The sequence below is a fragment of the Lampris incognitus genome, chromosome 20 (genome assembly GCF_029633865.1).
Source record: "Lampris incognitus isolate fLamInc1 chromosome 20, fLamInc1.hap2, whole genome shotgun sequence".
In the NCBI taxonomy this organism is placed as follows: domain Eukaryota; kingdom Metazoa; phylum Chordata; class Actinopteri; order Lampriformes; family Lampridae; genus Lampris; species Lampris incognitus.
The window spans coordinates 976,976-995,722 of NC_079230.1; the positions used below are offsets into that span (position 1 = coordinate 976,976).

The 18,747-nt window shown below is 42.8% G+C and overlaps 1 protein-coding gene across 2 annotated transcripts in view; it reads right to left on the bottom strand.

Moving 5' to 3' along the window:
• ctc1 (CTS telomere maintenance complex component 1) overlaps positions 1-18,747 on the bottom strand; it is a 146,919-nt gene that overhangs the window by 110,686 nt on the left and 17,486 nt on the right. For both annotated transcript variants that reach the window (XM_056300419.1, XM_056300418.1), the window contains exon 2: positions 655-796. In XM_056300419.1, coding sequence (XP_056156394.1) covers positions 655-796 — 142 coding nt within the window. The remainder of the gene's footprint in view (positions 1-654; positions 797-18,747) is intronic.

Here is an 18,747-nt window from a genome sequence, read left to right on the forward strand (position 1 = left end):
TCTATCTATCTATCTATCTATCTATCTATCTATCTATCTATCTATCTATCTAGTTCTCTATCTTGCTATCTATCCATCCATCCATCCATCCACCCATCTATCTATATCTCTATCTGGCTATCTATCCATCCATCCATCTATTTCTCTATCTTACTATCTATCTATCTAGCCATCTATCTATCTATTTCTCTATCTTGCTATCTATCTATCTATCTATCTATCTATCTATCTATCTATCTATCTATCTATCTATCTATCTATCTATCTATCTATCTATCTATCCATCCATCCATCTATTTCTCTATCTGGCTATCCATCCATCCATCTATTTCTCTATCTTGCTATCTATCTATCCATCCATCCATCCATCCATCTATTTCTCTATCTGGCTATCTATGTATCCATCTATCTATTTCTCTATCTGGCTATCTATCTATCCATCCATCCATCTATCTATCTATTTTTCTATCTGACTATCCATCCATCCATTTCTCTATCTTGCTATCTATCTATCCATCCATTTGTCCATTCTATCCATGAAGAACAGAGTAAGAGAGAAGAAGAACTGCCCTCTAGTGGACAGTGTACAAATTACAGATACTACACATTACATGTTTAGTTCTTCTCAGACTCATTGGACAGATAAAATCATACCGGTGTGCAGCTGAGGTGCTGGGTTCCCTATCTCTGTAATGGCGGCGGCTGCAGAGTCGGTGTTCACTCCATACAGCTCAGACAGCACCGGACACAGCTGATCCCTGACCAAACTGAACACCTCCTTCAGCCAGAGCACCTCCTGCAGGACAAGACAGGACAGACCCAAGGCCCATAAGATGAAGCAAGTTCAACATACCCAGGATATGTTTTCGTTAGGCGGTGTCACTAAGCCTAACAGTCACGCATAAGCAGCGTCACCACTCTGGATATGAACTTGTTAAGTCAACAGGGGTTTTCCCAACCTGGTTATGGACGTGTTCACTTAAAAGGGGCAGTGTTTGCACCATAGGACCAATGGCAAACATGGACAAGTCTACCAGAGCCGCATATTTTACACAGGATGAGCTAACTCTATTAAACAAATATGACGAATTTAAAAATATAATCCAGGCTAAAAGCAACACACTGGCAGCTGCAGGAGGCAGGAAGGAATGCTGACAAAGAATAGCCGACTGTGTGGATGCATAAGCTAAACGACTCATCATCACCGCCCCGTCATTCAGGCACGAGTACATCTGACTATAAATCAATTGTGTATTCATTGCATTAATGTATTGCTTAGCTGTATTCTTATGGCAAGTAAGACAACTTTAGCCTTTTTCTTTCAGCTGCAACCCCGGCAGCGGTCTAGGAAGCAAATAAAGAACAAATATAAAAACATAAATCAGTAAGTAGGCTTACTTGCAAATCTTAAAAGGTCAAGAAGTACGAGGCTTTAGTGCTTTAATCAGTCTGTTTTAGGATGACAGTGGTAAACAAAGGCCTACAGAAAAATGAAATGGCTCCCATTGCCTGCAGCCAACAGGAAACAAAATGAAGCACTCCGCAGGACTAAACCCATACTGTGGGCTACAATCATGGTTTGGAGTTGCTGCTGTGGAATGGCTTGAGATTTGCAAAATCGCCTTCATTCCACTTCCGGTGGAACACTCCGATGGACTAGACGTGTCGTCCCAACCTCCCACCACTTTTCAGTAATACTTTTATTACTAGAAGAACCCCGCTACAATGTAGCGGTTTGGTTATCCACCCGTCTAAATCTCCCTCCTCTTCATCCTGCTAGCTAACCGCCTTCCCCCTGCCCCTAAACCCCCCCACTCCAGCTCCCTTCCTCCAAATGCTCAGAATCATCTGAAATGCCGAGAAAAGTGGTTTTTAGCCATTTTTATAAAATGCATATTTTGCATAATTATGCATAATTATTATAATTATTTTAATTTTCTGCTATTTTTCTGATCCTCTCTGGAACAATACCTACCACCTCCGAAAAAAATTAGGATCATAAGTGCATTTTTGCAAGAATGCATATATTTTGCATAATGCCAAAACATTTCTAAGTCCCAGAAACATTTTTTTATGTACAGGTGAAACAATCAAATATGCTCAGAATCATCTGAAATGCCGAGAAAAAGTGGTTTTTAGCCATTTTTAGAAAAATGCATATTTTGCATAATTATGCATAATTTCAATTTTCTGGGATTTTCCTCTTACTCTCTGAGACAATACCTACCACCTCCAAAAAGAATTAGGATCATAAATGCTTTAGTTTTCGGTCCCGCTATCTACACTAACTAACACACACACACTACACTAACACCACACACACACACATTACGAAAATATGGGAGTTGATTAAAATGGGCCTGAATTTGCCATGAAGGGAGTTAGGAACATGGAAAGTTCTTGTTGAAGCATTGTTTATGCCTCCAGAACATTCTAAAATGACCAAATTAATTCCGCATATTTTATGCATATTCCGCATATTATGCATTTTTAATTTTCTGCTATTTTTTATAGGTGCCCCTGATCATCCTTAATAACCTCCAAAAAGAATCAAGGCCCCAAGTGCTTTAGTTTGGCCGTTTATAGACTCTCACACAGACACATACCACACACCAGACACACATTGTGAAAATACGGGAGTAGATTTGTGATTTTTAAACACAGTTCCATTCTTTTTTGATCATATGTCCACTGCCGGTAAGACCGGAGACATGCGGCGGGACAGGACGAGGCTAGGAAACACGAGGCACCCGCCGACCTCTCTACCACAGCTAGCATGCTAGGCGAGCTCAAGGCCGACCTCACAACTCAGAGCTCAGAGCTCTGACAGGCCATTGGAAGCCTGGACACCAAGTTGGACAACATCCCGGTCGCTGTATCGGACCCTGGGCAGAGGCTGCCGTCTCTCGACCCCATGCCGAGACGACTAGCCAGCGCATTCAAGCTCTCACGACGTCTTCGCGGAGCTAAGGGCTAAGGCTGCGGACCTGGAGGGTCGCCGCCGCAGAAATAACATCAGAATTATCGGCCTACCTGAGTCAGTCGAGGGCCCCCGTCCAACGTCCCTTTTCTCCGACCTGCTAGTTGAAGTCCTGGGCTCGGAGTTGCTGGAGTCTCCACCCGAACTGGATCGCGCTCACCGTTCATTCACTGCTAAACCAGCGCCGGATCAAAGGCCGAGGGCGGCCGTGATCCGTTTTCACTGTTTCCAGGTGAAGTTGCTCGTGATCCGCGAGGCGCAGGGGGTCGTTGCAAGACCGCGGCCACAACATCCCTCTATCTGTACGAGGACTTTTCTCCCGACGTCCTGGAACAACGGGCCGCTTATAAGGACGTCATGGCTAAGCTGTATAAACTAGGCCTCAGGCCTCCTCTCCTGCTCCCGGCCAGGCTACTAGTCACCGCCCTAGATGGAGCCCGCCGGAGGCTCTCCTCTGTTCGAGAAGCTAACGACTTCGCAACATCCCACAGGCTTCGCCGTGCAGCGCCGCCGGACGGGTCGGGGAACTGATGTCTGCTCGCCCGCAGCGGGCATGCTATGTTGGCTGGCTATCGCATCGGTCGGCTAGCTAGCTAATTCCGGACGGGGTGGGAAAACATGCTTTTTTCTCAGTAATAGTGGCGTTCTGAGAAAGTCTTTTCATTTACGGACATATACTAGCTAGCCCATTCTCCCTAAGCTATACAGCTAGCTGGTACTGGGTTAAGTGGACATGCCGTGTTGTTTTGTGTTTCGACAGTCCACTGCGCCTTAAAGACCGTTTTTGGCCATCCTAACTTGGGGGACTGATGGGGATATTACCAAAATGCACTGCCATGCTTGTATGACCTCCCTGTGCTAGTAATCTCCCCTGGCCCCGGTGGGCTAACACGCCAAATCGCCTTTGTTGACTGCGTGGTGTGGTGTGCTAGCTGGCAGCACAACACTGTCTATTTGATGTCTAGGACCTGTTGCCTGTTGTGAAACATTATAAATACGGTTGGGGTCTGGACCTGCTATCGCTGGCCACCGTGTCGGTAAGTTCGCCGTTCGGACGCTCGGCCAACAGCTTTCGTTAACTCGCTAGTATACCATAGCTTCGCCCCAGAGCGTCTTTAAGTTCGTAACACTTCCGGGTCGCCATTACGCACCCGGTAACGTAGCTAGCTTAGCTTTACTGTCCCTTATCAATTTGAGCCGCTTGTTGCGCTAGCTAACAATATTAACATGTTTAAAGTTGTTATTCGGTGCGATACACTATAAACCAGGCATAATTCCGGACCCTTGATGGCTGGTTGGCTTTCGTGCGTAGTCTACCGAATATGGCGGTACTTCCGGTTCACCGGGTTAGCTGACATCGCAACCGGTGACGTAGCAACCTTAACCTCAAACAATTGAATCACACACCGGTACGAGGCAACATTAACTTGATGGTATTATAACGTTTGCTACCATAGCTGACGACAGTGTGAGCAGTTTTTGTTTTTAAAATGGCGCTTCGTTCTCAGTTTCAGGGCAAAAATACATGTGTGAATTTATATGTGGGGTTGGGGGTTGGTAGGGGTGAGTAATGTATAGGGAGTCTTGTGCGGTTCATCACACAGGGGGTCCGTCCCACAGTCGAATGTCATGTGTGTGCTTTGATCTGCTATCTCCCCTAGAAGAGGGGGAGACTTTGGGTTCGGGGGTTCCCTTTTTTTTCTTCTTCCTTTCTTTGCACGGGTGCTTGGTCTGCTTTCTCCCTTTTTTTTCTTTTCTCCCAACAGCTTAGATGGCTGGCAATGCTAGTAGTGACAACCTAGGAATGGGGAGCCCTGACTCGGTGAAGTTCTTGTCGTGGAATGTCAAGGGGTTGAACAATCCTGTAAAGAGGTCTAGGGTCTTTTCCCACGTGAAAAAAACTAAAAGCAGACGTGGTTTTCCTACAGGAATCACATTTACGCATTAAAGACCAAACTAGACTACGGCACCGTGGGTTTCATCAGATCTTTCACTCAGACTTTAACAACAAAGCCAGGGGTGTTGCCATATTGATTAGTAAAACGATCCAGTTTTCTACTACCAAGGTTATTTCAGACAAGAATGGGAGGGACTTAATCATAACTGGTAAACTTTAGCACACTCCTGTGGTGCTAGTGAATGTATACGCCCCTAATATTGATGATGTAGGGTTTGCAAAGGGATTGCTGGGTAAAATTCCAAATTTAAACTCCCATCTTCTGATAATCGGCGGTGATTTGAATTGTGTCATTAACCCAGCCCTGGACCGCTCCACCCTCAACCCCGCTCCTCCCTCTGCTATGCCTAAGACATTTTCTGATTTTATGGCTCAGACTGGGTGCGCTGACCCCTGGAGATTTCAGAACCCCCGGCAAGGGAGTACTCTTTCTTCTCACATGTACACCACTCTTATTCCCGCATTGATCATTTTTTCGTCGACTGCTCATTATTACCAAAAGTCACCTCCTCCGATTACTTACCCATTGTAATCTCAGACCATTGTCCTGTCACCCTCGACATCGCCCTGTCCGCGCAGACTCGAACCTCGCCCCACTGGAGACTCAACTCCGTTCTCCTATCCCATGCAGCTTTTTGCACATATGTCTCAAGCTCCATTGATGTCTCCCTCTCCCTAAATCAGACGGACCCGACCTCCCACTCTCCTATGGGAGACACTTAAGGCATACCTTAGAGGGCAAATTATTTCTTATTCCTCGCACCTATACAAAACTCGAAAAGCTGAACAGGATAGTCTCTCTAAAGCTGTCCTTGATTTTGGACCGCCAATACGCCTCCACACCATCCCCTGAACAATACAATCAGCGCCTAAACCTACAATCTGAATTTAATCTTTTGACCACTGACGAGGCAGAACGCTTACTACTGCACTCACGCGGCACCTATTATGAACATGGTAATAGGGCAAGCCGTCTGCTGGCTCACCAGTTAAAGTGCCGCACCGTTTCTCGTCTGATTCCCCAAATTAAAGACTCAACCATTACTCTGATTTCCGACCCTGCGGGGATCAGTGACACCTTCAAATCCTTCTATTCCTCCCTGTATAAATCTGAATTCCCACCGGATCCTTCCAATATGAATCAGTTTCTGGGCGATCTAGCAACTCCCTCTGTTGATGCTGAGACTGCGAACGACCTAGATTCCCCTCTCACTCTAGATGAAGTTATCCAGTCAATGCAGAGTGGCAAGGCCCCGGGACCCAACGGGTTCCCAACGGAGTTCTTTAAGAAATTTCGCGCCAATCTGGCCCCCCTACTTTTATCTATGTATAATGAATCACTCGAGAGTGCCTCGCTGCCGCCCACCTTAACACCAGCGTCAATATCGCTACTTCTTAAGAAGGGGAAAGACCCCACTTTGTGTAGCTCTTTTGAACCCCTGAGCCTCCTTAATGTGGATGTAAAGATATTGGTGAAGGTAGGTGTTGGCGAACCGTCTCGAGGTGGTCTTATCAGGCATTATTTCAGAGGAGCAAACTGGCTTCATTAAGGACAGGCACTCATTTTTAACATTCGAACGCTATTTAACATTATTTATTCAAAACAAGTCTCTAACTCCCCTGAAATAATAATTTCACTCGACGCGGAGAAGGCGTTTGATCGAGTTGAGTGGGATTACCTGTTCACTGTTCTTGAGAAGTTCGGCTTTGGGAACAAATTTAGCTCATGGATTCGCCTCTTGTGTACATCCCCCCAGGCCAGTGTCTTACCATGGTTATCCTTCCTACATATCAACTTTCTACTTACCATGGTTATCCTTCCTACATATCAAGCCTTTCCACTTCTTACCATGGTTATCCTTCCTACATATCAAGTCCTTCTGCTTCTTATCATGGTTATCCTTCCTACATATCAAAAGTCTTTCTACTTTTTACCATGGTTATCCTTCCTACATATCAAAAGTCTTTCTACTTCTTACCATGGTTACCCTTCCTACATATCAACAGTCTTTCTACTTCTTACCATGGTTATCCTTCCTACATATCAACAGTCTTTCTACTTCTTACCATGGTTATCCTTTCTACATATCAACAGTCTTTCTACTTCTTACCATGGTTATTCTTCCTACATATCAACAGTCTTTCTACTTACCATGGTTATCCTTCCTACATATCAAAAGTCTTTCTACTTCTTACCATGGTTATCCTTCCTACATATCAAAAGTCTTTCTACTTCATACCATGGTTATCATTCCTACATATCAAGTCTTTCCACTTCTTAGCATGGTTATCCTTCCTACATATCAAGCCCTTCTGCTTCTTATCATGGTTATCCTTCCTACATATCAAAAGTCTTTCTACTTCTTACCATGGTTATCCTTCCTACATATCAACAGTCTTTCTACTTCTTACCATGGTTATCCTTTCTACATATCAACAGTCTTTCTACTTCTTACCATGGTTATTCTTCCTACATATCAACAGTCTTTCTACTTCTTACCATGGTTATCCTTCCTACATATCAACTTTCTACTTACCATGTTTAGCCTTCCTACATATCAAGTCTTTCTACTTCTTACCATGGTTATCCTTCTTACATATCAACAGTCTTTCTACTTCTTACCATGGTTATCCTTCCTACATATCAAGTCCTTCTGCTTCTTATCATGGTTATCCTTCCTACATATCAAAAGTCTTTCTACTTTTTACCATGGTTATCCTTCCTACATATCAAAAGTCTTTCTACTTCTTACCATGGTTATCCTTCCTACATATCAACAGTCTTTCTACTTCTTACCATGGTTATCCTTCCTACATATCAACAGTCTTTCTACTTCTTACCATGGTTATTCTTCCTACATATCAACAGTCTTTCTACTTCTTACCATGGTTATCCTTCCTACATATCAAAAGTCTTTCTACTTCTTACCATGGTTATCCTTCCTACATATCAAGTCTTTCCGCTTCTTACCATGGTTATCCTTCCTACATATCAACAGTCTTTCTACTTCTTACCATGGTTAGCCTTCCTACATATCAAGTCTTTCCACTTCTTAGCATGGTTATCCTTCCTACATATCAAGCCCTTCTGCTTCTTATCATGGTTATCCTTCCTACATATCAAAAGTCTTTCCACTTCTTAGCATGGTTATCCTTCCTACATATCAAGCTCTTCTGCTTCTTACCATGGTTATCCTTCCTACATATCAAGTCTTTCTACTTCTTACCATGGTTATCCTTCCTACATATCAAGTCTTTCTACTTCTTACCATGGTTATCCTTCCTACATATCAACAGTCTTTCTACTTCTTACCATGGTTATCCTTCCTACATATCAACAGTCTTTCTACTTCTTACCATGGTTATCCTTCCTACATATCAACTTTCTACTTACCATGGTTATCCTTCCTACATATCAAGTCTTTCCACTTCTTACCATGGTTATCCTTCCTACATATCAAGCCCTTCTGCTTCTTATCATGGTTATCCTTCCTACATATCAAAAGTCTTTCTACTTTTTACCATGGTTATCCTTCCTACATATCAAAAGTCTTTCTACTTCTTACCATGGTTATCCTTGCTACATACCAACAGTCTTTCTACTTCTTACCATGGTTATCCTTTCTACATATCAACAGTCTTTCTACTTCTTACCATGGTTATTCTTCCTACATATCAACAGTCTTTCTACTTCTTACCATGGTTATCCTTCCTACATATCAACTTTCTACTTACCATGGTTAGCCTTCCTACATATCAAGTCTTTCTACTTCTTACCATGGTTATCCTTCTTACATATCAACAGTCTTTCTACTTCTTACCATGGTTATGCTTCCTACATATCAAGTCCTTCTGCTTCTTATCATGGTTATCCTTCCTACATATCAAAAGTATTTCTACTTTTTACCATGGTTATCCTTCCTACATATCAAAAGTCTTTCTACTTCTTACCATGGTTATCCTTCCTACATATCAACAGTCTTTCTACTTCTTACCATGGTTATCCTTCCTACATATCAACAGTCTTTCTACTTCTTACCATGGTTATTCTTCCTACATATCAACAGTCTTTCTACTTCTTACCATGGTTATCCTTCCTACATATCAACAGTCTTTCTACTTCTTACCATGGTTATCCTTTCTACATATCAACAGTCTTTCTACTTCTTACCATGGTTATCCTTCCTACATATCAACAGTCTTTCTACTTCTTACCATGGTTATCCTTTCTACATATCAACTTTCTACTTACCATGGTTAGCCTTCCTACATATCAAGTCTTTCTACTTCTTACCATGGTTATCCTTCTTACATATCAACAGTCTTTCTACTTCTTACCATGGTTATCCTTCCTACATATCAAGTCCTTCTGCTTCTTATCATGGTTATCCTTCCTACATATCAAAAGTCTTTCTACTGTTTACCATGGTTATCCTTCCTACATATCAAAAGTCTTTCTACTTCTTACCATGGTTATCCTTCCTACATATCAACAGTCTTTCTACTTCTTACCATGGTTATCCTTCCTACATATCAACAGTCTTTCTACTTCTTACCATGGTTATTCTTCCTACATATCAACAGTCTTTCTACTTCTTACCACGGTTATCCTTCCTACATATCAAGTCTTTCTGCTTCTTATCATGGTTATCCTTCCTACATATCAAAAGTCTTTCTACTTTTTACCATGGTTATCCTTCCTACATATCAAGTCCTTCTGCTTCTTATCATGGTTAGCCTTCCTACATATCAAGTCTTTCTACTTCTTACCATGGTTATCCTTCCTATATATCAAAAGTCTTTCTACTTCTTACCATGGTTATCCTTCCTTCATATCGTCTTTCTACTTCTTACCATGGTTATCTTTCCTACATATCAACTTTCTACTTACCATGGTTATCCTTCCTACATATCAAGTCTTTCTACTTCTTACCATGGTTATCCTTCCTACATATCAAGTCTTTCCGCTTCTTACCATGGTTATCCTTCCTATATATCAACAGTCTTTCTACTTCTTACCATGGTTATTCTTCCTCCATATCAACAGTCTTTCTACTTCTTACCATGGTTATCCTTCCTACTTATCAAGTCTTTCTACTTCCTACCATGGTTATCCTTCCTACATATCAACAGTCTTTCTACTTCTTACCATGGTTATCCTTTCTACATATCAACAGTCTTTCCGCTTCTTACCATGGTTATTCTTCCTACATATCAACAGTCTTTCTACTTCTTACCACGGTTATCCTTCCTACATATCAAGTGTTTCTGCTTCTTATCATGGTTATCCTTCCTACATATCAAAAGTCTTTCTACTTTTTACCATGGTTATCCTTCCTACATATCAAAAGTCTTTCTACTTCTTACCATGGTTATCCTTCCTACATATCAAAAGTCTTTCTACTTCTTACCATGGTTATCCTTCCTACATATCAACAGTCTTTCTACTTCTTACCATGGTTATCCTTCCTACATATCAACAGTCTTTCTACTTCTTACCATGGTTATTCTTCCTACATATCAACAGTCTTTCTACTTCTTACCATGGTTATCCTTCCTACATATCAACAGTCTTTCTACTTCTTACCATGGTTATCCTTTCTACATATCAACAGTCTTTCTACTTCTTACCATGGTTATTCTTCCTACATATCAACAGTCTTTCTACTTCTTACCATGGTTATCCTTCCTACATATCAACTTTCTACTTACCATGGTTAGCCTTCCTACATATCAAGTCTTTCTACTTCTTACCATGGTTATCCTTCCTACATATCAACAGTCTTTCTACTTCTTACCATGGTTATCCTTCCTACATATCAACAGTCTTTCTACTTCTTACCATGGTTATTCTTCCTACATATCAACAGTCTTTCTACTTCTTACCATGGTTATCCTTCCTACATATCAACAGTCTTTCTACTTCTTACCATGGTTATCCTTTCTACATATCAACAGTCTTTCTACTTCTTACCATGGTTATTCTTCCTACATATCAACAGTCTTTCTACTTCTTACCATGGTTATCCTTTCTACATATCAACTTTCTACTTACCATGGTTAGCCTTCCTACATATCAAGTCTTTCTACTTCTTACCATGGTTATCCTTCTTACATATCAACAGTCTTTCTACTTCTTACCATGGTTATCCTTCCTACATATCAAGTCCTTCTGCTTCTTATCATGGTTATCCTTCCTACATATCAAAAGTCTTTCTACTTTTTACCATGGTTATCCTTCCTACATATCAAAAGTCTTTCTACTTCTTACCATGGTTATCCTTCCTACATATCAACAGTCTTTCTACTTCTTACCATGATTATCCTTCCTACATATCAACAGTCTTTCTACTTCTTACCATGGTTATTCTTCCTACATATCAGCAGTCTTTCTACTTCTTACCATGGTTATCCTTCCTACATATCAACAGTCTTTCTACTTCTTACCATGGTTATCCTTTCTACATATCAACAGTCTTTCCGCTTCTTACCATGGTTATTCTTCCTACATATCAACAGTCTTTCTACTTCTTACCATGGTTATCCTTCCTACATATCAAGTCTTTCTGCTTCTTATCATGGTTATCCTTCCTACATATCAAAAGTCTTTCTACTTTTTACCATGGTTATCCTTCCTACATATCAAAAGTCTTTCTACTTCTTACCATGGTTACCCTTCCTACATATCAACAGTCTTTCTACTTCTTACCATGGTTATCCTTCCTACATATCAACAGTTTTTCTACTTCTTACCATGGTTATTCTTCCTACATATCAACAGTCTTTCTACTTCTTACCATGGTTACCCTTTCTACATATCAACAGTCTTTCTACTTCTTACCATGGTTATCCTTCTTACATATCCACAGTCTTTCTACTTCTTACCATGGTTATCCTTCTTACATATCAACAGTCTTTCTACTTCTTACCATGGTTATCCCTCCTACATATCAACAGTCTTTCTACTTCTTACCATGGTTATCCCTCCTACATATCAACAGTCTTTCTACTTCTTACCATGGTTATCCTTCCTACATACCAACAGTCTTTCTGCTTCTTACCATGGTTATCCTTCCTACTTATCAACAGTCTGTCTACTTCTTACCATGGTTATCCTTCCTACAAATCAAAGTCTTTCTACTTCTTACCATGGTTATCCTTCCTGCATATCAACTTTCTACTTACCATGGTTAGCCTTCCTACATATCAAGTCTTTCTACTTCTTACCATGGTTATCCTTCCTACATATCAAAAGTCTTTCTACTTCTTACCATGGTTATCCTTCCTTCATATCAAGTCTTTCTACTTCTTACCATGGTTATCTTTCCTACATATCAACTTTCTACTTACCATGGTTAGCCTTCCTACATATCAAGTCTTTCTACTTCTTACCATGGTTATCCTTCCTACATATCAAGTCTTTCCGCTTCTTACCATGGTTATTCTTCCTACATATCAACAGTCTTTCTACTTCTTACCATGGTTAGCCTTCCTACATATCAAGTCTTTCTACCTCTTACCATGGTTATCCTTCTTACATATCAACAGTCTTTCTACTTCTTACCATGGTTATCCTTCCTACATATCAACAGTCTTTCTACTTCTTACCATGGTTATCCTTTCTACATATCAACAGTCTTTCTACTTCTTACCATGGTTATTCTTCCTACATATCAACAGTCTTTCTACTTCTTACCATGGTTATCCTTCCTACATATCAAAAGTCTTTCTACTTCTTACCATGGTTATCCTTCCTACATATCAAGTGTTTCCGCTTCTTACCATGGTTATTCTTCCTACATATCAACAGTCTTTCTACTTCTTACCATGGTTATCCTTCCTACATATCAAGTCTTTCTGCTTCTTATCATGGTTATCCTTCCTACATATCAACAGTCTTTCTACTTCTTACCATGGTTATCCTTCCTACATATCAAATCTTTCTACTTCTTACCATGGTTATCCTTCCTACATATCAAGTCCTTCTGCGTCTTATCATGGTTATCCTTCCTACATATCAACAGTCTTTCTACTTCTTACCATGGTTATCCTTCCTACATATCAACAGTCTTTCTACTTCTTACCATGGTTATCCTTCCTACATATCAACAGTCTTTCTACTTCTTACCATGGTTATCCTTCCTACATATCAACTTTCTACTTACCATGGTTAGCCTTCCTACATATCAACAGTCTTTCTACTTCTTACCATGGTTATTCTTCCTACATATCATCAGTCTTTCTACTTCTTACCATGGTTATCCTTCCTACATATCAAGTCTTTCTACTTCTTACCATGGTTATCCTTCTTACATATCAACAGTCTTTCTACTTCTTACCATGGTTATTCTTCCTACATATCAACAGTCTTTCTACTTCTTACCATGGTTATCCTTCCTACATATCAAAAGTCTTTCTACTTCTTACCATGGTTATCCTTCCTACATATCAAGTCTTTCCGCTTCTTACCATGGTTATTCTTCCTACATATCAACAGTCTTTCTACTTCTTACCATGGTTATCCTTCCTACATATCAAGTCTTTCTGCTTCTTATCATGGTTATCCTTCCTACATATCAACAGTCTTTCTACTTCTTACCATGGTTATCCTTCCTACATATCAAATCTTTCTACTTCTTACCATGGTTATCCTTCCTACATATCAAGTCCTTCTGCTTCTTATCATGGTTATCCTTCCTACATATCAACAGTCTTTCTACTTCTTACCATGGTTATCCTTCCTACATAGCAACAGTCTTTCTACTTCTTACCATGGTTATCCTTCCTACATATCAACAGTCTTTCTACTTCTTACCATGGTTATCCTTCCTACATATCAAGTCTTTCTACTTCTTACGATGGTTATCCTTCTTACATATCAACAGTCTTTCTACTTCTTACCACGGTTATCCCTCCTACATATCAACAGTCTTTCTACTTCTTACCATGGTTATCCCTCCTACATATCAACAGTCTTTCTACTTCTTACCACGGTTATCCTTCCTACATATCAACAGTCTTTCTACTTCATACCATGGTTATCCCTCCTACATAAACAGTCTTTCTACTTCTTACCATAGTTATCCCTCCTACATATCAACAGTCTTTCTACTTCTTACCATGGTTATCCTTCCTACAAATCAAAGTCTTTCTACTTCTTACCATGGTTATCCTTCCTACATATCAACAGTCTTTCTGCTTCTTACCATGGTTAGCCTTCCTACATATCAAGTCTTTCTACTTCTTACCATGATTATCCTTCCTACATATCAACTTTCTACTTACCATGGTTATCCTTCCTACATATCAAGTCTTTCCACTTCTTACCATGGTTATCCTTCCTACATATCAAGTCTTTCTACTTACCATGGTTATCCTTCCTACATATCAACAGTCTCAGCGATCTGACACTGTGCTGTCACACTCTGTATGACTACCAAAATACTGGATTATACAATATTTGACTGTAGCATTTTTTTTTTATCTTGAACATCTCCATCACTTTCTTTGTTGTTGTTTTTTTTTGATGTTCCCCCCTTTTTCTCCCCAATTGTATCTAGCCAATTGCCCCACTGTTCCGAGACATGCCAGTCGCTGCTCCGCCCCCTCTGCTGATTCATGGAGGGCAGCAGACTACCACTTCTCCGATATATGTGGAGTCACCAGCCGCTTTTCACCTGACAGTGAGCAGTTTCACCAGGGGGACGTAGCACGTGGGAGGATTACGCTATTCCCCCCAGTTCCTCCTCCACCCCAAACAGGCACCCGGACCAACCAGAGGAGGTGCTAGTGCAGCGACCAGGACACATACCCACATCTGGCAACCCACCCGCAGACACGGGCAATTTTGTCTGTAGGGACGCCTGACCAAGCCGCAGGTAACACTGGGATTCGAAGTGGTGATCCCCGTGTTGGTAGGCAACATAATAGAACGCTACACTACCCGAATGCCCCTACAAGAGGGTTTCTACGTTAACTTGTTCCACTACAGAGTTGAAAAATCCCACCCACACCCATTTATCCAACAGTGATTTAACGGCTAACAATTCAACCATACATCACTGCAATGCAAGAACCCAATTACATGTGTAAGATGCTCAGGAAATCACTACCACAAACAATGCAACAAGGAAAGAACAGCCTCCAAATGTGCCAACTACAATGTCAAGCACCCCTGCATCTCCAAAAACTGCCTCACCTACCTAGCCCTCACCACCACAGCACCAAGAAATTCCCAGCCTCAAAATCTGTCAAGGTTCCAGTTTCCCCCCTAACACCACATCCCATTGAACCCTAAAGGCATGCCACTGACTGCCCCCCCCCAGGACCTCAGCACAAACATCTCCAAGTTACAAGAGGACTTCCTATTGTTATTGCAAAGACAATTTTTTTTTTAAACAGAGAAAATCCTGGAAAGTGTCAGTAAGAACACAAACTTTTTAAACAGCTCCATCTTTTTACCAGCTCATTTAACCAACCTATTTAACTACCACTTTTTACACATCAAAATCAGAGGAATAAGGAGGAACAAAAGAATCAAATTTTAGCCAAATATCAGGTCACAGTAGCCTTCATCAACAAAACACTCATCAGGAGAGACACACCTTTTAAAAAGGATGGTTTTAGTAGTGTAAGGGAAGAACGGCCAGTGGGCTGTTAGGGTGGAGCGGCACTTTTAAAATGGATGGTTTTACCAGTGTAAGGGAAGAACAGCCAGTGGGCCATGAGGGCGGAGCAGCACTTTTAAAATGGATGGTCTTAGTAGTGTAAGGGAAGAATGGCCAGCGGGCCATGAGGGCGGTATGGCACTTTGAAAATGGATGGTTTTAGTAGTGTAAGGGAAGAACGGCCAACGGGCCATGAGGGCGGAGCGGCACTTTTAAAATGGATGGTCTTAGTAGTGTAACGGAAGAACGGCCAGCGGGACGTGAGAGCCGAGTGGCACTTTTAAAAAGGGATGGTCTTAGTAGTGTAAGGGAAGAACGGCCAGCGGGCCATGAGGGTGGAGCAGCACTTTTAAAATGGATGGTTTTAGTAGTATAAGGGAAGAACGGCCAGCGGACCATGAGGGCCTAGCAGCCCTTTTACAAGGGATGGTTTTAGTAGTGTAAGAGAAGAACGACCAACGGGCCATGAGGGTGTAGCAGCAATTTTAAAATGGATGGTTTTAGTAGTGTAAGGGAAGAACGGCCAGTAGGCCATGAGGGCGGAGCGGCACTTTATAATGGATGGTTCTACCAGTGTAAGGGAAGAACGGCACTTTTAAAATGGATGGTCTTAGTAGTGTAAGGGAAGAACGGCCAACGGGCCATGAGGGCGGAGCGGCACTTTTAAAATGGATGGTCTTAGTAGTGTAAGGGAAGAATGGCCAGCGGGCCATGAGGGCGGAGCAGCACTTTTAAAATGGATGGTCTTAGTAGTGTAAGGGAAGAACGGCCAGCGGGCCATGAGGGCGGAGCGGCACTTTTAAAATGGATGGTTTTAGTAGTGTAAGGGAAGAACGGCCAGTAGGCCATGAGGGCGGAGCGGCACTTTATAATGGATGGTTCTACCAGTGTAAGGGAAGAACGGCCAGCGGGCCATGAGGGTGGAGCGGCACTTTTAAAATGGATGGTCTTAGTAGTGTAAGGGAAGAACGGCCAGCAGGCCATGAGGGCGGAGCGGCACTTTTAAAATGGATGGTCTTAGTAGTGTAAGGGAAGAATGGCCAGTGGGCCATGAGGGCGGAGCAGCACTTTTAAAATGGATGGTCTTAGTAGTGTAAGGGAAGAATGGCCAGCGGGCCATGAGGGCGGTGCGGCACTTTTAAAATGGATGGTTTTACCAGTGTAAGGGAAGAACGGCCAGCAGGCCATGAGGGCGGAGCGGCACTTTTAAAATGGATGGTTTTAGTAGTGTAAGGGAAGAACGGCCAGTAGGCCATGAGGGCGGAGCGGCACTTTTAAAATGGATGGTTTTACCAGTGTAAGGGAAGAACGGCCAGCAGGCCATGAGGGTGGAGCGGCACTTTTAAAATGGATGGTCTTAGTAGTGTAAGGGAAGAACGGCCAGCAGGCCATGAGGGCGGAGCGGCACTTTTAAAATGGATGGTCTTAGTAGTGTAAGGGAAGAATGGCCAGCGGGCCATGAGGGCGGAGCAGCACTTTTAAAATGGATGGTCTTAGTAGTGTAAGGGAAGAATGGCCAGCGGGCCATGAGGGCGGAGCAGCACTTTTAAAATGGATGGTCTTAGTAGTGTAAGGGAAGAACGGCCAGCGGGCCATGAGGGCGGTGCGGCACTTTTAAAATGGATGGTTTTACCAGTGTAAGGGAAGAACGGCCAGCAGGCCTTGAGGGCGGAGCGGCACTTTTAAAATGGATGGTCTTAGTAGTGTAAGGGAAGAACGGCCAACGGGCCATGAGGGCGGAGCGGCACTTTTAAAATGGATGGTCTTAATAGTGTAAGGGAAGAATGGCCAGCGGGCCATGAGGGCGGAGCAGCACTTTTAAAATGGATGGTCTTAGTAGTGTAAGGGAAGAACGGCCAACGGGCCATGAGGGCGGAGCAGCACTTTTAAAATGGATGGTCTTAGTAGTGTAAGGGAAGAACGGCCAACGGGCCATGAGGGCGGAGCAGCACTTTTAAAATGGATGGTCTTAGTAGTGTAAGGGAAGAACGGCCAGCGGGCCATGAGGGCGGTGCGGCACTTTTAAAATGGATGGTTTTACCAGTGTAAGGGAAGAACGGCCGGCGGGTCATGAGGGCGGAGCAGCACTTTTAAAATGGATGGTCTTAGTAGTGTAAGGGAAGAACAGCCAGCGGGCCATGAGGACGGAGCAGCACTTTTAAAATGGATGGTCTTAGTAGTGTAAGGGAAGAATGGCCAGCGGGCCATGAGGGCGGAGCAGCACTTTTAAAATGTATGGTTTTACCAGTGTAAGGGAAGAACGGCCAGCAGGCCATGAGGGCGGAGCGGCACTTTTAAAATGGATGGTCTTAGTAGTGTAAGGGAAGAACGGCCAGCGGGTCATGAGGGCGGAGCAGCACTTTTAAAATGGATGGTCTTAGTAGTGTAAGGGAAGAATGGCCAGCAGGCCATGAGGGCGGAGCGGCACTTTTAAAATGGATGGTCTTAGTAGTGTAAGGGAAGAATGGCCAGTGGGCCATGAGGGCGGAGCAGCACTTTTAAAATGGATGGTCTTAGTAGTGTAAGGGAAGAATGGCCAGCGGGCCATGAGGGCGGAGCAGCACTTTTAAAATGGATGGTCTTAGTAGTGTAAGGGAAGAATGGCCAGCGGGCCATGAGGGCGGAGCGGCACTTTTAAAAAGGATGGTTTTACCAGTGTAAGGGAAGAACGGCCAGCAGGCCATGAGGGCGGAGCGGCACTTTTAAAATGGATGGTCTTAGTAGTGTAAGGGAAGAACGGCCAACGGGCCATGAGGGCGGAGCGGCACTTTTAAAATGGATGGTCTTAATAGTGTAAGGGAAGAATGGCCAGCGGGCCATGAGGGCGGTGCGGCACTTTTAAAATGGATGGTCTTAGTAGTGTAAGGGAAGAACGGCCAGCGGGCCATGAGGGCGGTGCGGCACTTTTAAAATGGATGGTTTTACCAGTGTAAGGGAAGAACAGCCGGCGGGTCATGAGGGCGGAGCAGCACTTTTAAAATGGATGGTCTTAGTAGTGTAAGGGAAGAACGGCCAGCGGGCCATGAGGGTGGAGCAGCACTTTTAAAATGGATGGTCTTAGTAGTGTAAGGGAAGAATGGCCAGCGGGCCATGAGGGCGGAGCGGCACTTTTAAAATGGATGGTCTTAGTAGTCTAAGGGAAG